At 32.1% G+C, this 25,831-nt stretch overlaps 1 protein-coding gene across 1 annotated transcript; it reads left to right on the top strand.

Annotated features, from left to right (window-relative positions):
• Positions 1–15,902: 15,902 nt before the first annotated feature.
• LOC126707563 (plasma membrane ATPase 4) lies at positions 15,903–24,247 on the top strand. Its single transcript, XM_050407283.1, has 16 exons — positions 15,903–16,126; positions 19,010–19,129; positions 19,246–19,482; positions 20,048–20,809; positions 20,936–21,058; positions 21,159–21,263; positions 21,393–21,537; positions 21,631–21,795; positions 21,908–22,146; positions 22,232–22,264; positions 22,357–22,438; positions 22,550–22,710; positions 22,813–22,986; positions 23,080–23,262; positions 23,373–23,554; positions 23,735–24,247. Exons 1-16 carry the CDS (start codon positions 16,079–16,081, stop codon positions 23,829–23,831), a joined length of 2,856 nt encoding a protein of 951 aa, XP_050263240.1. The 5' UTR covers positions 15,903–16,078; the 3' UTR covers positions 23,832–24,247.
• The last annotated feature ends 1,584 nt before the right edge of the window (positions 24,248–25,831 follow it).

The following is a 25,831-nucleotide window of genomic DNA, read 5'->3' as shown; positions in this document are numbered from 1 at the left end:
GCAACACACAAGTCTTCCAAAATTCTCCAAAACGTAGTTAGGGTTTCCCTTTTATATGTGGACAAGTTAGAATGAAATCCTAAACATTTTCGTGGACTTAGACCTGATTTAAAATTCTGCAGAATTTCCTTTTTTGTGATTCTCGATCGATTGGGCCAAATTCTCAATCGATCAGGCCTAATTCTCGATTGATCGAGCTTGGCAGATTGTGACTTCTCTTTTCTGCAATTAGCTCGAACTTGAAACTTGAAACCTACACCTTTGAGCATTGCCTAACACATAGACTAGACATGTTTTGTTCTCGGTTTGCCAACGCATACAAAATATGATTCTAAACATTTTATTCTAAATCTTTAGAACCTAACACAGTAGATACCTATCTTTGGATGACATGGTTGTTAATTTATGGATCCTTTACTTTTAGTCGATCAACCAATATGATTATCCTAGAAAAAGTGTTCATTAACTAATGTCATATTAATATTTATTTTACCCTAACAATTGACCATCACATTTATAGTTTGTTTGGATCTAGGGAGAGAAAGGGGGAGTAGAGTAGAGTTGACCAAATTTTTACTAATAAATTTACAAAAGAATTAAATAAATTTACAAATTTTTTACGAATACTTTATCTTAAAATTGTTAGAAGTACGTGGTTATCAAATGTTAAATTACCAATTATTTCAAAAGTTTTAAGCTTTTGAGAGAATTTGTAATTTAACATGGTATCAAAGTGAGGAGTCCTAAGTTTGATCCATGTCTCGTCCACTCTACCTCTCATTTAAAATCCCACTTATTGGGTCTCATCTATTAAAAAGGAGTTTGAGCTCACACATGAAAATGAGTGTTATAAATATGTGATTATTAAATAATTAAATTTACTATTTTCTAACAATTTTTAGGAGAATTAATACTTTAACAAAAACAATTTTCTACTAAAATAAATTATGTTCTGACGTAATTTTACATTTTCCATCAATTGAGCCAACAAAATTGTGGTGGAAGGATCAATTAATTTGGTCATGTCTGAGATATTAAGGACTACTAATTTCAAATTATAAGACCATGAGGACAATTTAAATTTTGACCTAAATTTTATAGGGTATTTTGGTCTATTCCCTTTATTAATTTTGTTAATTCTCAATATAACAATTTATTTAAGCATTAGCTTTGATTTTTATACTGGATAACACATATGTACAGTTTAAACATGTACAATACATGTTTTTTTGGGGTCTTGGGGAGAGAGGGGGGATTGGGTTAATTGGCCTTGATTTTTTGTTTGATATGATTTTAATTTTGTTTTATCAATGTGGTTGCAAGTGTATCGATGACCTTTGCTAGGTGTCAATTTCCTTACTTATAATCTTAATTTGATTATTTGACTCTGTTTATAAAAGGAATGTGGTTCGGCCGGTGATGCCTCAATTGAGAAGACTTTCCAAGGTCGACGTGATTATTCATTATTCAAGAGAATGCAATTGATGGTGACTAAGAACTAACAGAGCTTCAAAGTTCAAAGTCCATTGTACAAGGAAGCTGAGTTATTCAAAGTTCTACTAAAACATGAAGCTAACAAGGCAAATCGATGCAAATTTGTTTATGTTAATGCACACGTCAAATGAAATCAATAAAAAATGTCTAAGGATCTAACTTGCTAACAACTAAGAACTTAATGCTAATTCAAAGGAACTGGAATATAATCAAGAGTAGCAAAGTAACTAATTAGAAGTAAGCTATATAATTGCACGAATACCTTACAAAACTACCCTAAAAACTAAAAGAAAATACAATAACAATACATAATTCTCTGTACAAGCAGTCAATGAGTGGAGATTTGTGTCATTTCTTCATGAGATTTTTTTTTTTAATGGATTAAGATCAAGTGCTATAGCTCCTAGTGGCTAAGATTAAGAGTTAAAAAAAAAAAGCAATTTTCAATCTTAACTATTAAATAAAAAAGTGAAAGTGGTAAAAAGTTTTTATGAGTGGGGAGGAGATAATTACACTAGGTATTGCATTGGATCTCGATCACTTTTTTATGGGCAAAAAGGGTATTTCCAGGCAATAACTATCCCACAAAGCACGGAAGAAGTTTCTTATAGTTTCCACTTGAGTTACTTACAAGTTTCTTCAAGCCTTCTATGCAATGGACAACTGAGTAGGTAGTTTTTTCCAGCAAATTTACCAATCGTCAATGAATAGTTGGGTTATTTGCCACATGGTATAATTTGTCAAATCACGTGCAGTGTGCCTACCAAATTAATAAATAATACATGCATGGTTACCAATTTACATGTGTAATCATGTCTAAGATTACAAGTGGCTCTATGCCAGATATAATTCTAACTATTATTGATCAATAAATCACTTCCTCGATTTTATTATTATTGAGCCTTCGATATCGAGACTATAGTGGTTTAATTTTGTTCACAAAACCACATGCAATAGACTTATACCCAAAAAAATAATGTGATTTTTGAATTAGGTGATGCTATCTTTCATGAGGAAAATTTTCCTTTTAAATCTAAAAATAGTGGGGGCAAAGAAGTTAGAGAAAATGTGTTATTTCACCCTAGTTCTTCTACTCCTTATTCACAAAATCAAGAAAATCTTGAAATTGAACTTAGAAGGAGTTAAAGAGCTAGAGTTGAAAAAGATTTTGGCCTTGACTTTTATGTTTTTAATGTCGATAAAAATCCTCTTACTTTGCAAGTAGCTTTGTTATCACCTGATGTTGTATTTTGGAAAGAGGCTATGAATGATGAAATGGATTCAATAATTTCCAACAAAACATGGAAGTTAGTAGAGTTACCACCTGGTTGTAAAACAGTAGGTTGTAAATGAGTCCTTAGAAAGAAGCTTAAACCTGATAGCACAATAGATAAATTTAAAGATAGACTTGTTGTAAAAGATTTTAAGCAAAAAGCTGATGTTGATTTTTTTGACACTTTTTCTCCTGTTACGAGAATTACATCCATTAGATTGTTAATTGTTGTTGCAGCTATATATGATTTGAAAATTCATCAAATGAATGTAAAAGCAACTTTTCTTTTATAGTGAATTATACTGTCTCATTTGCACCACATGCAATAGACCAAATTTCTAAGAAACCATTGATGAAAATAAGTCATTTCCCCTTTCTTTTAATAATTTTTTTAATCTTAGAAATTAAAGTCAAATTATATATATATATATATATATATATGTATGTATGTATATAGACTCTAGAGTTCTATTATTGTCTCCATGACTTCTATTTTTAGTGTATTTTAAACGTACCCCATTGGGAAAGTGACTCAATGAGTGACGCTTCATTTTTTGACTTTTAAATATTTGGTCCTATTAATAGCTAGACACGAGGCATGTATTGCTGCATAGGCGTGCTAAAGTCTCACGCAAAAGGTTTGGAAATCTAGTGTGACGAGGAGAATTGAAACTACAAAAATTATATTTTACCTAAATTTTCATCTCTAGGCAATTTTGGTGTATAAACTGGAGAAGTAGGTGCGGCTCAAACGTATTGGAAAAGATAACTGTCCCAACATATTTTTATTTTTATTTTTGCAAAACAAAGTGACTAATCCAGGATTGACACCAAGATGTATCAAAATTAAAATAATGAAAATAATTTGATTATAAGTATAAGCTTGTACTAAAGTCAAATCTTGGAAGCTCTAAAAAGTTAACAGCCCAATACATATGTGCCCAGTTATCCCTTTGGATGAGAGATTTCTTCCATAGAATAGAGTAGAGATTCCGTATATTATTTAGAGGAGTAGGTTTGTAAAGGTGAAGGCTATCGTCATTTTTTTTATTGAAACACGACACATAAATGTGGGCTGCTTGTCATATATGGGATTCTATTATTGACAGAGATAAGGTTTTTGTGGGGTTTCAGTTATCTTAATTAATAAAGTCTTTAATGGTTGAATAAGAGATTTAGGGTTCAATCTCCACCTAAACTAAAAACTGATTGGTATTTTGATCTGATGATAATGAGCTATTATTAGGAGTGGATACCATAGGTTGAAACTCTCTCTCAAAAATTTACGCGTTACTGGTTTTGGAAGAGTTAATATCTCCATTAGCTAAACCTCTTCTTATCCTGCCTTACTCATATTTTGTTTGTACACAATCAACGGAGGCTTTCCTGACATATGTTACAATGTCTTCAATAGCATGCTCTTACTACATCTTTCCCTTAATAAGTCAAAGAAGATAGGTTTCTATGTAGGGTATGGACAATCTAATTGTGTTTTGCTATTTATGGACTGATGTAAAATCAAATTGGTTTGTGAAAGCAAAGCATTGCCGACCTTATGTAAATCCCTCGTTAGTCATATCCACTTTAAATCCGAAAGTCCAGGAGTTTTTTATTAAAGTGAAAGGGCAACAACTTTAAAGGGCAGGTTGAAAGGTGTATTCATATGACCTTTTCAGCGGTTGCACATAGTGTCCCAATCTAACTGCCTAATTTTCATTTAATTAATATATTCCAGGCAATGATAATCTTGTTTAACATGGGGTTCAACTAGTTGTAGATCTTGTTCTTCTATCAACTGTGTGCCATGCACACCACTAGCCTTGCTGTTGTCTGGCGGCATACTCGTGTTATTGTTATAATTATAAAGTAATGAGATACAAGTCCGTTTAAATTTCTAATAGCATTTTCAATAATAATAATAATAATAATAAGGTAAAGACACCATATAAGTCTATGTATTGAATTCAATGTGAAACTTTATAAATAATTTCCTACGAGCAAGGGTCATATTTTTATGTAAATGACCTCTCTTATGACAAAACACATTTTACTTGCAATTGGGTAGTTTCTAAGTGGTTTCAAGAATATCATGACAAGTAGTATTGTTGAGGACACGAAGATTACTCAAGCTACAATGCAAAAAAGACAAAATATAAAGTCTCGATACCTAGCTTGACACCTCTCGATTTATTGAGATATGCAGATTTTGATTGTTCAGATATGTTTTTGGCCCATGATCACCAAAGCTTTCTAGGGTTTCATGCCTAAGATTTTTAGAGATATAAAATACATATTTTATAGCCATCATCATATAGAGAGATAGACACTTAGACATATACTGTGATACAAGCTCTTGTGAAATTACTGCGACTCTTGTGCACCTTAGGGTTATGTACCAAGCTACTTTAAGATCTACAAGCATGGATTGAAGAACTTTGCACCCAACAACAATTCTCAAGTTGTTGTGTTAGTCAGGTACTGGGATCCATGCAAAGGGAATAAGTCTTCTACAAGATAAAGTCCTGCCCAGCCTTTTACAAGTGACGACACACCTTCCCCTATACCACTTTCTATTTTGTAAGTATCATATTTTTATGTATCATATCTGAGGTCAAAACACACTTTATATGTAATTAAGTCTTTAGTTTCTAGTGTGTTTAAGAAGATTTCAATTGAATAAAAAAGTGGTATTATTGAAAACACAAGATTGCATAAGAAACTGCTCAAGGAAAGCTAAAACAACAAGTCTCGATACCTGGCTTGATGCCTGTTGATTTATCGGGAATAAATGAATCTTGATACTTGGCTCGACACCTCTCGATTTATCGAGCTTCGGGAAAATTAAACAATAAATTTTTGTTACCCGTGATGACTTATCCTTTCTAGGGATCATTTACTAGGGTTCTAGAGTATATAAAAGACATTTTATAGTCATCATCATAGACATAGAGAAACGTACGCATAACAGGAGTTGTTATGATGTTTATGTGCCTAGGGTTTTGTACCAAGTTATTATCGATTAATCGAAGCGTGGATTGGAGAACTTTGCAAAACTATAACAATCAAAAGGGTTGTTGTGCTATTAGTCACAAATAGGAGATTTGTGCAAAAGAGAAGTTTTTGCAAGAAGTAGTCCAATTGGGGATGAAGCTTCCTTATATATATTAGTAGGTTCTATTGTAGGTAAGTACTTCTAGATAGGGTAAGATTTCTTGTACATATAACCTCTATTCTTGTTAGTAGTTTCTTCGGGAATGGTCACTTGAATTTTATTGGGTGGGGTTTTACGTGCAAGGGTTTTCCCCTATTGTGATCAAATCATTGTATCAAACTTATTTTCTATTGCACTTATTTTAGTTTGGTGATTTTATTGTACTTTAATAGGATTTGCATATAATTGGACTAATTAATCAACTTAAGTAGTTGGTTAAGTAACTGGGTCAATCTATAACCCAACATATTTGAATTACACACTATGATGATAGGAATTGTGTAAGGGTCAATTGTCTCCCTTGTTATATAAAAGGGAGTAGTCACAGCCATTAGGAGGCAGAGTTCAGCCAGACAATTCTTGCTAAAATTAGGCTACTAGGAAGAATAAAGAGTCAGAGTGTGCCCGTTTTGTAGGATTCAAATCTTCTAGATTTCCTAGGGTATTCTACCAAATAGATTTTCTTAAATTTTAATCATTCTTTAATGATTTAATGGTTTAGATTTTGTCATGTCAGCATTCCACTAACAATAATCTTAATTATTTTGTTTGCAACATTATTTTATTATTTTAATAATATTGTTAGTGGAATGCTGACATAGTAGAATCTAGACCGTTAAATCATTAAAGTGTGGTTAGGATTTAAGAAAATCTCTATTGATAGAGTACCCTAAGAAATTTAGAGGATCTGTATCTCGTTTTGCATCATTCTTGTCTTATTAAAATCTTCTCAGGGTCATAGGTTTCATCCTTTGTCCCACTGTAGCTTTTCACCCATTAAAAGGGTTTTCCATGTACTTGGTGTGTATTTTGCATGTTGATTTCTTTATTGTTCATTTGCATCAATATCCAACACTATTTCTTAATGTGCTAAGGATTTAGCTTAGGGAGCAAAGAGAGGGGAAATTTACTAGAACCGAGGCTCTAATACCATGTAAAGACTATAAGCTTATATATTTACTAGTGTGTAAAATTGTACAAAAGACTAGCGTTAAATATGTACATATTTAACGCCAATCTTTTGTACAATTTAGAAGTAACTTAGGGAAAATTTTTATATGCACCGCGTGCAGGAGATACAGTCTTGTGACTTAGAAGTAAAAAGGGTATAGTAAAAGTATAGTACAACGGGGTTAGGTCTATTGGATTTGTATTCTATCAGAAAGATATTTGGAGAAGTCTTTATGAGACAATCACATTAGGATCCACTGGAAACCCCTCTCCCTTCCACTCAAAGAAATGGATTATGTTTAAATTATCTCTTAATTAAATATAATTTTACCTATTTATTACAATTTTTAGGTCAATATTTTGTGAGGCTATTGTTGGATTATATGTCTTCCACACGCTATTCATACTTGTCAAAACTCCCTTCTTTTTAATACATTGAAAATATAAGAAAACTATACCTTTGAATATTTATTAGATGATAAAGAATCAACAAGGTAAAGGGGTGGCACTTTTGCTCTAAAAATTTAATACTTGCAAGAAGGAAAAATAAAGGCGTGCTTGACATTACTAACAAAATGCTTTCCGATTTTCTAACATAGAAATAGCTGCAGTTGTTTCGACCATTGGCCCTAAGCAACTACAATTGAAAATTGTTCCAAGTTGTGGAGCATTGCACTTGTATTTACCATTTCTCCCGCTTATCCTGGCTTTCTCAGCATTTGGGTGATTCCATTTCCAATTGTTTTATTCCTATTTGTAATTAAGACTAAGTAAATGAATTGTTGAAGCAGTGGTAATTAGGTGAGTTGATTTCATGCGTACATATCACAATTTCTTTGCCAGTACAAACGATAGAATGAATCCATGCAATCTCCAAGTAAACATAATGCTTGACTATTGAGGAAATTTGACCTGGACAATGTCAATGGCCCTTCACCAAGGGGAAAGTGCCAATTTAACATATTCACAAAAATGAAAAAAAGAAAAAGAAAAAAAAAGTACCAATTTAATATGATCAAGGCAATTTATACCACTTTGCATTGTATACTTAGTCCAATGAGACTGAACCTAGTCTCTGGACCAACAGGAGAGAAAAAGGCATTATGTTTACTTGGAGATTGCATGGATTCATTCTATCGTTTGTACTGGCAAAGAAATTGTGATATGTAGCCATGAAATCAACTCACCTAATTACCACTGCTTCAACAATTCATTTACTTAGTCTTAATTACAAATAGGAATAAACAATTGGAAATGGAATTACCCAAATGCTGAGAAAGCCAGGATAAGCGGGAGAAATGGTAAATACAAGTGCAATGCTCCACAACTTGGAACAATTTTCAATTGTAGTTGCTTAGGGGCAATGGTCGAAACAACCGCAGCTATTTTTTTTTTTTTTTTTTTTTTTTTGAGAATCTAACTGCAGCTATTTCTATGTTAGAAAATTGGAAAGCATTTTGGTAGTAATGTCAAGAGCGCCTTTATTTTTCCTTCTCGCAAGTGTTAAATTTTTAGAGCAAAAGTGCCACCCCTTTACCTTGTTGATTCTTTATCATCTAATAAATATTCAAAGGTATAGTTTTCTTATATTTTCAATGTATTAAAAAAAAGAGAGTTTTGACAAGCATGAATAGCGTGTGGAAGACATATAATATGTAGGTTTTAATATGTGTGGTAATCCCACTTTGAAAGTGAAAGAATGAAGATTGTTTCTGAAAGATTTAATTTGTCGTGCAAAGTGATTGCTCAAATGAAATTATAGACAAGAGGACTAGAAAACTTTATGTTTGACTTTTTCCAAATTTATTAAATAGCTTGCTCGACCAAAATTACGAAATAGATTCGCAGAAGTTTGCATAATTATGCAAAAAGGGGGCCAAAGTGAGGGTTGATTGTTCTTAATGGCCAGCAAATTTTTATTGTTAAATCCTCATTGAATATATATAAAATCATATTCAAAAAAATTTCCTTTCTATTATTTCAGACCTTCAAAGGAAAATTTTCAAAATTTTTTAGAATTGCTATCAGTAGAATTTGAGTTTGGTTGTATCATGGGGATGCTTATCCTATAATAGTTTGAAATCTTTTTTCAGTGGGTGAAAATAGTCTGAAAGACATTGATTCATCAAGACTCTAAGCCTTCTTTGATTCTATTCTTCTTCAATTATTTCCTATTTTTTTTTCAACAATTCATGATGTAACTTTTTGTCAATGTCGACAACTTAATTATGCTTTATTGGATTAGTATTTAGAAATTTCACTGTTAAAACTTCTATTCTTTCATGCTAAATATCATAATAATTTACTATTCAAAATATTAACCCATGTTTTGTGTATAATTTTAAAGTTGACAAATATGAAATTCAAACATTTTTTTAGATAAGATAATTATTAAGCTTTGATCAGTGGCGGCTCTAGATATTTTTTGAGGGTGGTCACTAAGAAACTTAATTAAATTATACAAAATCTAATAAAAAAAACTTCATATATTGACGACAAAAAACAAACACACACGAAAACACATAAAGTCTTACAATTTCCTTCTACAAATTTTCTTATTTTGAAATCGTTACATGATAGTGTTGTTATCTTTGTTACAAGCTACATCTCTTTCAAAATTTTAGTTAAATATAATTTTTCTTGGAATTTTTCTTTTTGTTTGTAAGGACCTAATATATTGTTAAGGGGATTAAAGTTTAAGGATAAAATTTGGCTACAAACTTAGTTGTAGCCACTAAACAAATTAACATTGCTACATATTTTGAAAATCTAATCATTGAATTGCATATTCTTTATTTTCTTAAAAAACATGTCCAATTTCATGTCAATCAAATGTTATTTACTATTCGATTCATAAACTTATTTTTTATGTATAATTTTAGACTACAAAAACTCAAAATTTTAAATGTTTGATTGATAACATAACTATTGATCTTTGATTTTTTTTTAAATTTTGCAAGTATGAGGATATAAAAAGAAAATGTAGTTAAATTGTGGAGTTGTCAAAACTTATGTCTAATAAATAAATAAATAAAAAATTGAATAGAGTTGTAGCCTTAGTTTACAACCAAGTTTACAAAAACTCAAAATTTAAACATTTGATTGATAACATAGCTATTGATCTTTGATCTTCTTAAAATTTTGCAAGTATGAGGATATAAGAAGAAAATGTAATTAGATTGTGGAGTTGTCAAAACTTATGTCTAATAAAAAAATATTGAATGAAGTTGTAGTCTTAATTTACAACCAAATTTGTTATCAAATTTTGTCTAAAGTTTAATTTTATTGGGCCTGACAAAAATTTAGGATTGCCACAAATTTTTGTTAAAGATTAAAAAATCATAAATTTTTAAAATTTAAGACCACCTTGGACTCTATGTGGAGCCGACAATGGCTTTGATCATATGGATATTTGTTAGTATACATGGCATAAGGAGTCAATATAATCCAATGGTGTGTGTATGTATATAATGTTTATGGGGCATTCGACTTCTATAATCTTGACACATGTTAATCAATTAAGATAATCTTGAAACCTGTCTTCATGGACGGAGGTAGACTTGGGCATTGGGGGGCAATGGCCCCCCCTAATTTTTTTAATAAAAAATATTAGTATATATATAGCTACTAATTTTAGCAATTTCGTTCTATAAAATTACACTTTGCCCCCCTTTAATAATATCATTGATTCTTTTAAAAGTAATGTTATAGTCACAAACTTTTTTACAACATTTTTACAAATTGTTGAGGTAGTAAATTTTTATTGGTTTGTATTTAAACCTAGCTACTACTTACATCACTTTTTTACTTATCAATAACCACTCACCACATCAACAATTTGTAAAAAAAAAAAATTGTAACTCTAGCATTTTCCTCTTTCTAAAGGCCATAAAAAAATTTATGGGTACAAGCCCAAAAAAAATTAGTCCAACAACAAAAATTACCAGTAATAAAGTTAAAAACAATTAAGTTCAATCAATCAATTTTACCCAAAATAAACAACCTAACCCTTTAAAAAATTTGAAATAAAATAATTTTGTCCTTACCTAGTAACAACGCACACATCAAAAGCACAAAAAATATAGAAAAAAATAGAAAAACCCTTGGCAATTAGTTAAGCAGTAGAGTCAGAGGTCAGAACTGCCGCACATAGCCAACAGTAAAGCTGCCCCCCCTAACTCTAAGTTCTGGCTCCGTCCCTGCCTGTCTTGACAGTTATTGATTGATCGAGAATCACACTCGCACGGATCCAGATTCTAAACGAAGCCTATCAAGTTGTCCAAACTTTAAAATTTTGAGTCCTACTTACTAGAGTATAAAATGACTGATTAGGGATGACTAAAAGTAGTTTTGAGAGTTGCATCTAGTCAAGCCAAAGTTGATATATTCAACACAGATTTGTGCTATGAAAAGCTTCATGGTGATCATTGAAGTGACGAATGAATTGTTCATGTAAACAATGTCTAAAGTAGAGAAGTCAAATGGGGTTAGAGCTGTGTCTTGTCATGTTAAGTATCTATTAGAGGTAATATTTGAATTAACGTTTATTCTATTGTAAAAACTTCAACTCTACTAGTAGATTTGTTTCTTTAAGGGTTTGCGGTAAACTTCCAAAACGTTTTCCCTGTTAAGGTTTTTTCACTTCCTAACCATATTGTCATCTCTTCTACTTTTTGCACTTCATTTGTTTGAAAATATTGTTTGTGTGATGTGATTAACTTATACTGAATTGTAAATCATAATTGGTTAATTAGTTTGTTTGGCATAAACTTGACTAAAAGTGAACAATTATGGTCTAAATTTTTCAACAAAAAACTAATTAATGTTGCATGAACCTATTGCTTCAGAGTTTATTGCAATACTTCCTATTGAGTATTTTGACATTGTAGTAGCTACTCATCATTGCAATGTTATTTTTTTCTTTGTAATAATTTTTTTTCTTGTAGTGTGTTGTTATATGACTACAACTAAATGATTTGTTGTGATGTTTTTTCTTTTCTTTTATTTGTTACTTAGCAACACATTAGAAGAACATTGTACACCTTATCAAATATAATGATGAGTTAGTGAATATTAGTACTTTCAAAATTTTGTTTTTGTTTGAATTTTTTTTAATCGTCAACACTAATTAAATTATAGTTATAATAATAATAGATATATAAAGCAATAATAAATATGGTTTTTATTTGAATTGGAAATGATGGAAAATCAACTACAATATTTGACCTATTTAGGTCTAGCATTGAATGTGTCAAAACTAGGTGTCGCAACAAAATGAAAATCGATTCTTTAACAAACTCTTTATTTTGTATGTTAAAAAGGAAATTGTAGCAAAATTTATGACAAAGTTAATGATAGATAATTTTAGATTCAAGACAACAAGGAGTTTGAATTTAATAGTTGATTGAGTTTAAATTCATTAAAAAAGATCTTTATTTTTCTTTTATTAATGTTGAATTGTTAATTGTTTAGATTTTCATTATGAATTTAGTTTTGAATCTTATTGGTATATTTCTTGTTCTTGAAAAATCTTTGTGTGTGTTGTTGCGTCCTAAGATGAAATCCTTGCTCCATCTAAAATTAAGACATTTGTCAAACATTGAAAAACGAGGAAGCAATAACTATAATGTCATAATACAAAATGGCTACGATAAGCTAAATTAAGCTGTTACACAGAAATGCACATCCTCCCTATAAATATAGGGTTTTATTAAGAATTAGGGTATAATTCCTTGCATCACGGGTACATTTAAAAATAATGAGAATTACACACACACATATATATATATATATGTTCAAATTATACTTGGTGTTAGAGTTACAACTTACACATTTAGAATCTAATTGGATTTGCCGATTTGGACTCTATGGTTTTTGCACCCAATAATTTACTTTCCACAAAAATTTAAAATTAGATAGGACACATGGTGCAAAATTGAATTCCAATTGAAATCCAATTTAGAATCTAATTGGATTTATTCTCTTCAACTTTTGCACATAATAATTCACTTGACACAAAAATTTTAAAATTAAATGGGACATGTGGCGTAAAATTAGACTCTAATTTTAAATCTAATTGAACTTTCTCTAAACTTTGACTTTAGCTATATATATATATATATATTATATATACTTTATCATAACATAAAAAGTAAGCATATTACCAATTGGCACCTCTAGTATTTTCAATGAAAATTTCTGGATTTCTACACCCGCATCTCATTCTAATTATTGAATTAAAAAAGAAAAGAAAAAGAATAAGCATATTAAGTTATTAACACATAAATGCATATCTTGCCTATGGACATAGGGTTTAACTAAGAACTATACTTAAACCATAACGTAGAGAGTAACCATATTAATATCAGTCATACGCATGCTAGTATTACTAAATTTATGATTAAGAAGCTCAAATCATGCCCAGTACAGCCTTAAAGGTCTTCATTCACTTCTCTCCATTTACTTATGGAAGAAAAAACAAATAAAAACTTGGGAGAATTTTAAGGAGCAAAGGGTGAGTGAGCCTGGCAAGTTGCGATTGTTCTTACATCTCTCACTCGTTGCTCCATCAGGAGCAGGCCAGGCCAGGCCACACCTCTATTATTGTAAATCTTTATAAAATCGGCTGGTTCAGGTTGCCGGGTTCGATGACTCTCTATTATTGAGGGTCCCCCTAATTTAAAGTCAAAAAACCCAACTTACCAAAACCCCCCAACAAAAAGAAAAAAAAAAAGTCAAATGCCTTCAAATAATTTCAAGATAGAAAAAACCAACAGCACATTGTCTTCCCTGTCCCTCACGGTTTTTAGTTTCTCATAAACTTAAAATCAAACTTGTCTTCTAGTATTTTCAACGAAGGTTTTCATCATTTAAACTTTCTTTCGCTCAACTAATGATTATTACAAAAAGAAAGAAAAAAAGAAATTCGAACTTTTACGCTTTCAATTATTAATTTTATTATCTATATTATTAATAACAAGGTTTTTTATTTTGGGTTTTATCATTTTGCGTATTAAAATATTCTCATACAAATTCTTAAACTCTATAAAATACCTTATCTTTTAGTTGAATAATTTTAAATTTAAAAACATAAACTGATTAAAAGAGTAAATTACTATTTTTAAAAGAGTTCCTAAGTTTTAGACTTTCAAACTTTTATCAGAATACTAAAAATTAAGACATTATCTCTATAAATAGTATTTCACTAAACCTAAAATAAAAAATAAAAAAGAGCCTTATTGCATGCACAAAATGCATGTGATGAGTTTAATTATTTAATAAAAAGATTGTTAATTAGATTTCTAATTTATTTGATGGCTAATCAAATGTTCAACTATATGGAAATGCATGTATATTCCCTCTACTCCCATTTTGCTTCATATTGTTGTCATGTTTTACAGAAAAGTATTAGCTATTATATTCATATATAATCTTTTGTTTGATCAAATAATTTTTTTTTTTGAGAAAGGATCAAATAATTAAGTTGACTGTTTTAATTTTTATTCTAAGTCCTAGCCTGTTATATGCCGTAATCATTAGAATCTGAAAAAAAAAAAAAAATTATAATTGATTTGGTACTTGGGTGTGTTAAAAAATCTTTATACACTCATGAATTTCGTCAACTAATTTCGTTCCCTTCTCTTACTTAAAATAAATAAATAAACACTTAAGGGTCCCACTTATTTGATGGCTAATCAAATGCTCAACGGTCGCATTTGCTCTACTCTCGTTTTGTATCATGCATTAATCATTTTTAATTAAATAATGTATTATTTAATTTTCTAATTGTTATTCCGGGTACAATTATTTACATTAATCATTACAATCATATTCAACCTTATATAAAATAAATAAATAAATAAAGAACTGTTTATTTACTTTTTATGTTTGGTATGTGATTGGGTTAATTGTTTACATTAGATGAGGATGGCCTGCATGATATGTTTTACTGAGAAGTTTAATTAGTGGAGGATTTGAAGTTTGAAGAGAAAAAATATACGGCAAGTTAACGTGTATAAAATGAAAAATGAGTTCTAAACTAGGACGTCTTTCTCACACCTAAACTTGTTTGAAACCTTTTATATTGGGTTTCTGAACTTCTTCTTAAAATTAATCTAAAATACAAAAATGATTTTATATTATATTTATTTGATTTTCGATTGGAAGTTCTTCTTTTCTCTCTTGGAAATTTCCTCAACAGTGAATTATTATTATTATCAGAGAGTATATGCGATATGATTCTGATATGCTTGACACTTTTTCAAAATAGATACTGTAAACTTGTGCAGATAATCTTCACACAAATTTATTCAAAATTAAACCATATCACGCTTACCCTTTACTTCAAAATAGAATCTTTTCCTTTCGTTTTTAGATGGGTATACGTAGAATCTAATAGTCCTTGAATAAGTTCATAGAAAAATGAAAAATCATAGCCGTAATTTCATGATAAACAAAATCATCATGTGTTGCATAGAAGACATCATACTTAAAAACACACATGTGGGACATTGTACTTGCCAATCGTTAACAAGTTTGAGACCCCATGTACATAGATGTACATATATTTGGATAGAAAAACTTTAGTGCTACACCTAAAACCACAACTTTGTCCACAATTCGCCTACGTGGCGATACCAAAACCACAACTTTGCTCACAACTCGTCCATGTGACAACATCTCTCTACCAACCACAACTCACTACATGAGGAAGTTGTGAACAAAATTATGGTTTTGAGTGTGGCATCAAAATTTCTCATTTGGATATCACAGGGAGGTTGGAACTCCGAGCCATCACTATCACAATCAGCAGCCACAACCGACAAGTCATTGGTAAAGAGAGAGAGAGAGAGAGAGAGGTCCACTTGGGGTGGGGGCTAAATGGAAGTGTGATATTTTCTGATACAATGACTCAGTAATAAGGTATTATTTTAATGGGGGCTGAGGAGTAGTATATATAAGGAGAGGCCAATGGAGAAGAGAAAGCCGTGCCCTCATTTGTAGTCATTGCCACTTTTCTTGGGATATAGAATTCTCATTGAATGGCACTATAAAAATAAAAACAAAAACTTAAGCATTTCATACACAAAATCCTCTGCTTTCTTCTTGTGTTTCTCCTTTAATTTGCTGTGGTTATTAAGGCTGCAAAGATGGAGGGTATCAGCCTTGAGCAAATAAAGAACGAGACTGTTGATCTGGTATTTCTTTTCATTTCCCCTTCATTCTTCTTCTCTTACTTTCTTTCACTTCTATATTTCTCCGCAAACTTTGATAATTGCATCATGTTTTTGTTTATGAAAATTGAGTTTTGTCTTAGAAATAAGATCTATTAGTTCTAAGTTGTGGGCTTAGCTTGAGTTCTTCCATTGGAGCCATAAGAAGTTCCTCACTATATGTATATTTTTTGGTACTTCTTTAGACCAGAACAAAAATGGAGTTCTTGTTGTCATTTTCATTAAATTTCTCTTCCTTCTTTCCTATCTCTTCTTTCTTTCCTAGGAGTGGTCTACGGTCCAAAGAAGCAGTTTTTTTTTTTTTTTTTTTTCTTTTTCAAACTATTTATCACGGTCCAAAAATTAAGTGCAACTACTACTACTACACTTTTTAATCTGTACAAGTTTTTTTGACTCTGTTTCTTCTCTAATCCTATGTTTGACTGCCCAGAAAATTGAGGATTTAGATACTAACCAAAATTTAAATTTCATGTTCATTAGTAAAAACATGCATGTAGGCCTTCAAGTCTTAGATTTTGTATTAGGCTCTAGAGCAAGGCCTTTGGTTTTCTGTGCTTTTAAAAGATGGTTTTTTTTCTTTTTTCTTTTTTTAAAACAGAGTTTTGAGTTTCTTCTAATTTTTTTCAACCCTTTTCTCTTCAACCAAACAGATCACATGTTTCCAAAACTGGATCTGAAACATGTGAGAGACAGAGAGATGGAGTTTGATACGTCTCATTTTCACAATTTTATACTCCAAATCTTTAAATTAATGGGTGCCCATTTTTATTCTAAGAGCTCTATCTCTCTGTCTCTCTCTAAAATATAGTAAAAAAACAAAAGCTTGTTTTTTTGCTAAACAAAAGCTTGTATAGGGAATTATAGATACTTTTATTCCGTGGACTTTAGGCTTTTCACACTCTTGGAATTGCAAAATTTGCCTCTTTTGTAATAAAAACTAAAAACCTTAATAATAAAAGTAAAAGTAAACTCTCACATCCAACGGTTCTTGGTTCTGACTCTCCCTGACACCACTGATCTATTTTCTTGGATTCATCAAATTTTAGTTTCTCTTCTTTCTTTTTTCTTCTTCTTCTTTTTATTTTTTATTTTTATTTGTCCCTTATTACCCTTTGAGTCTTCACACTTAAAAAACACACCCACGTTTTATTGGAACTTGAGCGCGTAGAATACACGGGCCAATAAAATCACATAGTGGAAAAGTGGGCACAAACAAATTCTTGTGAAATTGATATTGTCACGGCCTGAGTCAAAACTCTTTTCTGTCTAGCTACGACCTCGAGGCTTCAATTTTCAGAGCCGTTTTTATTAGCACCATCATCATTTTTGTCACAATTTTGTTATAGAAGATTTTGAATGGTGAAAAATAAAAAAAAATTGGTAGATAATGATAAATTACAATCGATTATAATTTATCACAAAATAAAATAATGATAAATTGATGTGAAAATAACATACAATCAATCATAAATTACTAAATAAAATAGTAGTGACCACCGGGCCTTAGTGCCTTGTCAAGCTCGGGGGTTCGATCCCCCTATAAACCAATTACCCAGCAAAAAAAAAAAAAAAAAAAAAAATAGTAGTGAAAAAATTTATTATTATTGATTTTTTTTTTTAATTCAAACTCTGTTCATTAATTCATTTATTATTGTTCATGTGTGATTCGTTCATTAATGTTCATGTACTGGCTCGTTCATTTATGTTCTGAGACTGAATCTCAAAAAAAAAAAAAAAAATTATGAGACAAATTTTATGACTGTTTAGTGCAAAAGGTTTCACAGAAATGAAAATAATCGTCTACCAAAATACTACCATCATATAAAAAATAAATAAAAGGACTAAGATCCAAGTATATATATTTTTTTTCTATGATTTTGGGAAGAAAAAAAAAATCTAAGACCACAAAATATTTCATAATTTCTTTGTCATAACTTTAATGTGGTATAGTATGAGTAGTAGAGAAAAACTAGTGATTTTATAAGTAAATAATAGACAATTACTTACAATTTACTGTTAAATTTCTAGCAAAAAAACTGAAAAATAGTTTATGCTCCTATAGTTTCGTCTTATGGATCTGAACCACTCATTTGAAACATTGGGTTTAAAACTCTCTGTACTAGTTCTAGAGTTTCATTTTTTGTTCACTGATTGTATACCATATAATATATACTTATTTTTTTTTGTCTAAAATTTAAACTTGATTATTTTATAGCATTAAAATATTTTATATATAAAAAAAAAAGGTGTGACAGAGTATGATTGAAAAGTCAGTGCACGCTAAAAGATTATTATAATTATTATTTTGGGTACTATTGATGAGTTGACTTTATTGTCTACCTGCTTAAGTTGGTTTTTGTTTTGTTTTATTTGTTTGTTTTTATTTTACTTTATAAGAACCGGTTAAGTTGGAGTTTTATATAGTTTTTGTTTTTGTTTTTAACCTTGAAAGCTAAATCATAATTTTTTATGCGAAGTCCCTTGAAAAAATTTTATTTTTTATACAAAGAAATAAGTTATTTTCTCTTTCTTTTTTAAATTACACCAAGGACTTTAATATGTTCTTTGTTTTCACTATTCAAATCCCTTCATCTTCAATGATTGATTTTTTTTTTTTTAATAATTACACTTAAAAGATTCAATGATCAAGAAAAAGTAATTTTGATATGCCATTAGTAACTTAAGCAGTTGCAAGTTAACTTCATGATAACATAGACAAATTTGGTAATATATGCAGCAGCACCTTATACTTAGAAAAGATTCAATATAAAGTAGTATCTGATTAACTTAGGTGCACTGATTGCTGAGTTTTGATTTCAATTTTTCCTGGAAATTCTTTGTATACAGGAAAAGGTCCCCATTGAGGAAGTGTTTGCGCAGTTAAAATGTACACACGAAGGTTTGAGCACGGCAGAAGGAGAAAGCCGGCTTCAAATATTTGGACCCAACAAACTAGAAGAGAAAAAGGTCTTTTTTTAGTTTGTGATTGATATATATTGACTATCTACCAGTTTTCATGAAAAAAATGTCTATAATTCTGATAGTCTAATGGTGTATGTGTATGCTTGAATTTAAATAAACAGGAAAGCAAATTTCTCAAGTTTCTGGGGTTCATGTGGAATCCCCTATCATGGGTCATGGAATCTGCTGCTATAATGGCTATTGCATTGGCAAATGGTGGCGGAAAGCCCCCAGATTGGCAAGACTTTGTGGGTATTTTTGCCCTGCTTGTCATCAACTCCACCATCAGTTTTATTGAGGAAAACAATGCCGGGAATGCTGCTGCGGCTCTCATGGCTGGTCTTGCTCCTAAGACTAAGGTAATAACACTAACTATATGTGTAGATTGTAGACAGCAATTTAGATAGCTACCTTTTTTTGATAGATGATTTGTAATGATTGTCCTTATGCAACTATGAATGTATAACCACTAGTTTCTAGGGTCTTTCATGTGTCTGGATGTAACTTTTTTATGAAAGTTTATTTGCTTATTTACTGAAACTGGTTAAAGTATAATTAAATATTTTTAAAGTATGGTAAATAAGCTAAAAAACCTAAAAGAAAAAGCTTATGCCAAATAGACATTATGTGAATTTGCCTTGTGACGTATATACACAATGAAGAACTTTTTGGCTAAAGAAGCTTTGGCTCTCTAACTTGACCGCATTTTTGTTTACTAGGAGTGGATGCATAGGTTGAACATACTTATGAGACTAATAAAAAGTAAAATACAATTAAATCATTGTCTTGATAATTTGAAACTGTTGTGAGCAAGGCAATTCATTATTATGGCTACAGGTTATTAATCCTATAGGCATGATTAAATGGGCCATGTTTCTGCAAAGTGTAAGCTTCATCTCATGTTTCTTGGTGATTTACTTGTAGGTGCTTAGGGATGGTAAATGGAGCGAGGAGGAAGCTGCAATTCTGGTTCCAGGAGACATCATTAGTGTCAAATTGGGAGACATCATCCCTGCTGATGCTCGTCTTCTTGAGGGTGATCCTTTAAAGGTTGATCAGTCTGCCCTCACTGGTGAATCACTTCCCGTGACCAAGAATCCAGGAGATGAAATTTTCTCTGGCTCAACTTGTAAGCAAGGTGAAATTGAAGCTGTAGTTATTGCTACTGGTGTTCATACTTTCTTTGGGAAGGCAGCACATCTTGTGGATAGCACACAAAATGTTGGACACTTCCAGTTGGTGCTTTCTTCTATTGGGAATTTCTGTATTTGTTCCATTGCAATTGGAATGATTATTGAGATCATAGTCATGTACCCGATTCAGCACCGCCAGTATAGAAAAGGAATTGACAATCTTCTGGTTCTCTTGATTGGAGGCATCCCCATTGCCATGCCCACTGTCTTGTCTGTGACAATGGCCATTGGGTCTCACAAACTGTCTCAGCAGGGCGCCATCACTAAGCGAATGACTGCAATTGAAGAGATGGCTGGTATGGATGTACTTTGCAGTGACAAGACAGGGACACTAACACTCAACAAACTTAGTGTTGACAGAAACTTAGTTGAGGTGTTTGCAAAGGGAGTAGATAAGGACCATGTGATCTTGCTTGCTGCAAGGGCTTCTAGAACTGAAAACCAGGATGCCATTGATGCTGCCATTGTTGGAATGCTTGCTGACCCTAAGGAGGTATAACTTATTATTAAATTTTTTTTTTTTTTTCCTTAGCATTGTAGTTGTCGGTGTGTAGTTTGAACATTGAAGTGGAAATCTTTGAACAATGATGATTATGTTGTATTGAATATGTCTATGCAGGCTCGGGCTGGTATTAGAGAGGTGCACTTCTTTCCATTCAATCCTGTGGACAAGAGAACTGCTTTGACATATGTTGATGACGAGGGAAATTGGCACCGAGCAAGCAAAGGTGCCCCTGAGCAGGTAACCTTGATCCTTTATTCACTTAGCCCAACATTTGAAGGCACTATTTGAGAGGTCACTAGTCATGCCATTTTCTTAACTAATTAATTTTTGCAAATAGATCCTGACCCTTTGCAACTGCAAAGAGGATTTTAAGAGGAAGGCTTTTTCTGTTATCGATAAGTTTGCTGAGCGTGGACTTCGATCATTGGCTATTGCTAGACAGGTTTTTACTAGCAATCTTGATGATTTAATGACTAATACTGTTTTGTATCTCCTCATTAATAATATTTATATATAAAAAACTCTTATTATTTCTTCTCTGATTTTTTTTTTCACTTAAATTTTTTGGCAGGTAGTTCCAGAGAAAACTAAGGAAAGTCCTGGCAGTCCATGGCAGTTTGTTGGTTTGTTGCCCCTCTTTGATCCTCCAAGACATGACAGTGCAGAAACCATCCGCCAGGCTCTCAATCTTGGTGTTAATGTCAAGATGATTACTGGTAATAACAAATTTTTTCTTCCAATGCAATACATATTCTTTCTTTCTTCAGTAATGCTCACTCGTACTATTGTACTATTACTTCAATTTGCAGGTGATCAACTCGCCATAGCAAAGGAAACTGGCCGTAGACTTGGAATGGGAACAAACATGTACCCATCTGCTTCTTTACTAGGGCAACACAAGGATGAAAGCATTGCTGGCCTTCCTGTTGAAGAGTTAATTGAAAAGGCAGATGGATTTGCTGGAGTATTTCCAGGTTGGTGCTTTTATTATTTTGGCTGGCTACAAACAAGAAATTTGAATTTCAGTATATAGTTTTCTGGATAAAGTATTTCTTCTGGCACTAATTGCTCCTTTCCACTGTATAGAGCACAAATATGAAATTGTGAAGAAGTTGCAAGAGAGCAAGCACATTTGTGGAATGACTGGAGATGGTGTCAATGATGCCCCTGCTTTGAAGAAGGCAGATATTGGAATAGCCGTTGCTGATGCTACCGATGCTGCAAGAGGTGCATCTGACATTGTTCTGACAGAACCTGGGTTGAGTGTTATTATCAGTGCAGTGCTGACTAGCAGAGCTATATTCCAAAGAATGAAGAACTACACAGTTAGTTGCTCTCTTTTCTTCTTTACCATGTTCTAAGTTTTCATTTGAGTGAAGATTTTAACTTCCTCTAATTTTACTTTTGCAGATTTATGCAGTCTCCATCACCATTCGTATAGTGGTACGTAGATGCTATTGCTTTCAAACTATATAAGTTGTTATTAAAGAAGGGGAGATGATTAACATGGTTTTTCTGTTTATTCCTAATTGCAGTTTGGTTTCATGCTCATTGCTCTGATATGGAAATTTGACTTCTCTCCATTCATGGTTCTGATCATTGCCATTCTAAATGATGGTGAGTTCTTAAAGAGTACTTTTTGTTTTCAAAATTATTTAACAATCTCTCTCATTCTTTGTGCTATACAGCTTGATTAGTGTTGACGCCGTATATTTTTATATTTCTTAGGAACAATTATGACAATCTCAAAGGATAGAGTGGTGCCATCTCCTCTGCCAGATAGCTGGAAACTGAAGGAGATATTTGCTACAGGGGTTGTTCTTGGAGGTTACTTGGCATTGATGACTGTCATATTCTTCTGGTTAATGCATGAAACTGACTTCTTCCCTGTACGAGATAAATTCATTTCTATTGTGTAAATATACTTTCATGGGTGTTTTCTTTATATTTATTACCTTGAACTAATATGATTTCTGTTGTTATGCTTTCAGGAGAAATTTGGTGTGAGACACATAAAGGATGACACTGATCAAATGATGGCTGCTTTATACCTGCAAGTGAGTATTGTGAGCCAGGCCCTCATATTTGTGACTCGATCACGCAGCTGGTCCTATGTTGAACGCCCTGGAAGTCTCTTACTCAGTGCGTTCTGTATTGCACAATTGGTAAGAATGATGGTGCCATTTATTCCTTTAAAACTCTTTTCAATGCAGCATTTCGATATGTTAGAAGAAGCTAACAGATTACGGTGTTCTCAGATTGCAACTATCATAGCTGTATATGCCGACTGGAGCTTTGCAAAGATAAAAGGAATGGGTTGGGGATGGGCTGGAGTCATCTGGCTTTACAGTATCATCTTCTATATTCCACTTGACTTCATAAAGTTTGCCATCCGCTACATCCTAAGTGGGAAGGCTTGGACAAACATGATAGAAAACAAGGTTTGATTTCATTTTTGTTTCTGAAAGTAGAATTATGCATTTAGCTAGTTGGATGAGTGAACTGAACTTCAATTTACTTTTTGTTGTCATTTTGAAATTCTATGTAACAGACTGCCTTTACCACCAAGAAAGATTATGGAAAGGAAGAGAGAGAAGCTCAATGGGCTCATGCTCAAAGGACCTTACATGGGCTTCAACCACCAGAAACTACTAATCTCTTCCATGAGAAGAACAGCTACAGGGAGCTGTCTGAGATTGCTGAGCAGGCCAAGCGACGAGCTGAGGTTGCAAGGTAAGCCAACATTTTGTTAGGCTCCTGGATACAATTGGTATATACAGACGAATTATCATGGTTTTTTTTTTTTTTTTAAGCAGAATTTTTATCAGTGTTTAACTTATGAAATTTAGTATCTTCCACCATGAATCAATATTCTAAGAAAGTACACCTGTATTTTTGTGCGTGTGGTTATAGGCTTCGGGAGCTTCACACACTCAAGGGGCATGTTGAGTCAGTGGTGAAGCTGAAAGGACTGGACATTGATACAATCCAGCAGCATTACACAGTGTGAAAACTCAGAAGCAACAATTCCTCGAGGGGAGAAAGGGCTGCGATATGTTGTGCCCAAACCAATGAGAGAAACAAAGGCTTAACTAGTTAAACCTTACTAGACAGGAGAGCATGTTTGTGCTACAACTCTCCCAGTTTGTTTACTTTTCCTTTTACTTTCGAATGACACAAGAAAAATTGTGTTTGGTTTTCTTCTTGCTCTGACTTAGGAGCAGAGTAATGCACTTGTTACACAGTTTTCTAGTTTCAAGTTCATCTTCTTCCTTCTCATACGCCTTGGCGCTTCCTATCTTAGACTTTTGAATGTATCTCCGTATTGTATGCCATCGTCCCATCATGACATGGCGATGATCAAATGTAAACATAATATTGAGATAACTGGACCTGAGAATAAGAATGCATGGAATTTCTATGGCACTGTAGACACTCCGGATTTATTGATGACATGCCTAACATTTCTTGTTTTGGTAACTACCTTATGTTCAGAAATTTAGACCCTGATTGATTTTAGTAATTAACCATGTTGATTAATTATTTTAATTATGCAATTTTCCAATTTGACATGTGATGGTCGCAACCATATTGCAAAAGTAGAATATGGTGAAAAGTAAATTTAATACTCGCGCTATGGTTACAAGGGAAAAACCCTACTGGTTTGTACCTTACTACCAAGCTGAAGAATCCACAAGACAAAATGAAAGTTTACAATACAATAATATCTCAATCTTATTATTGGTACCTATAATAGAACTTTACTCACATGAGCACATGCAAATCTAACCCGGTTGGACTCTTTTATCATGTGGATCTCTTCAACAACTTGATTGCAGTAGTCTTTGTGCAAGAACTTCACTACGAACACTCCTTGATCTGCATTTAAGTCCTGGAGACGATGCTTGGTGCAAACCCTTGGAACACAGTAGTCACAACAAGATCTCTTCACACAATGTTCTCTCTATATTTATGATGACCTAACATAAGTCTATATATGCTTTGGAACCCCAGTGCAAGGATTACTATGTCTTTAGTCATCATTGGCCACAACCTATGAAAACAAATTTCTCGAGACTCAAACAATCAAGTGGTGTCAAGCTTGAAGTAGGGGTTTAATCAAGCTCAACTGATCAGCTGCAGTGGGGCCTATAGTCAAGGCAAAATAAACTCTTCTTGAGCAAATTCTTGTGCCTTCAATGTGGAACTTCAAGCCCTAATCTAGACGCTAAAATTAATACTCAATTACATCTAAAATAAGGTTTTAGATACAGATTTGCCAACATAAATTACATTTTGACTCTAACACCTTAAATATGTACTGGAAAAATGCTAAAATAATATCTAATTCTGATAGGAACAAGATTGTGTATGGGATGTGGATATTTGGAAGCTAGTCATTTCAAATATATTAATACTAAAGATATTACAAATTTTACTACATAGTATTTATTACAAACATAAAAAAGAATGTAATTGTTAGATTTTCACGATATAATAAATGAATTTTTAAATTACTTTTTTTGTGAAATACATCAATTTATAAATAATATTTAGTAAAATTCATAGTAACCCTAACATTATTAATTCAAATATGGTTATGCTATCAATTAAAAAAAATATTGTAATGAGCCCAAATTTAGTTCACTACTAATTGTTAGGAGAGTTTTCAAAGTTTGTTACAATTAGTTGGCTGGTGAATTTAGTTACATTTAGGAGTTGTTAAGGAGTTATTTGTTACGCTCAAATTAGTTACATGTAATTAGAGCCAACTGACCCAAGGCCAACTTGTATAAATACTTGTCACAAGTGCTAAACATGAATAAGAGAAACTTGTTATGAAATTTTTCACTTTTTCCTTTTATTCTCATTATATTCTATCTTTTCTTTTTCTTCTTCAATGGTGACTACCTCGAATTATATTTGTCAATCCTTGAATCTTCATGGATTCCTCAAGACCTAAGGTTCCAGTTAACCATTACATTTGGTACTAGAGTATTAACCTAGAAT

This window comes from Quercus robur, chromosome 11 (assembly GCF_932294415.1).
Source record: "Quercus robur chromosome 11, dhQueRobu3.1, whole genome shotgun sequence".
Taxonomy (NCBI): Eukaryota; Viridiplantae; Streptophyta; class Magnoliopsida; order Fagales; family Fagaceae; genus Quercus; species Quercus robur.
The sequence above is the reverse complement of the archived record's forward strand: the minus strand, read 5'-3'. Positions and strand labels throughout refer to the sequence as shown.

Coding starts and splice junctions, on each gene's coding strand:
- LOC126707563 (XM_050407283.1), top strand. CDS start 16,079: ATGGAGGGTATCAGCCTTGAGCAAATAAAGAACGAGACTGTTGATCTG. Junction 21,796..21,907: donor ATTTGCTGGAGTATTTCCAG/GTTGGTGCTTTT, acceptor TCCACTGTATAG/AGCACAAATATGAAATTGTG. Junction 22,439..22,549: donor CATTGCCATTCTAAATGATG/GTGAGTTCTTAA, acceptor TATATTTCTTAG/GAACAATTATGACAATCTCA.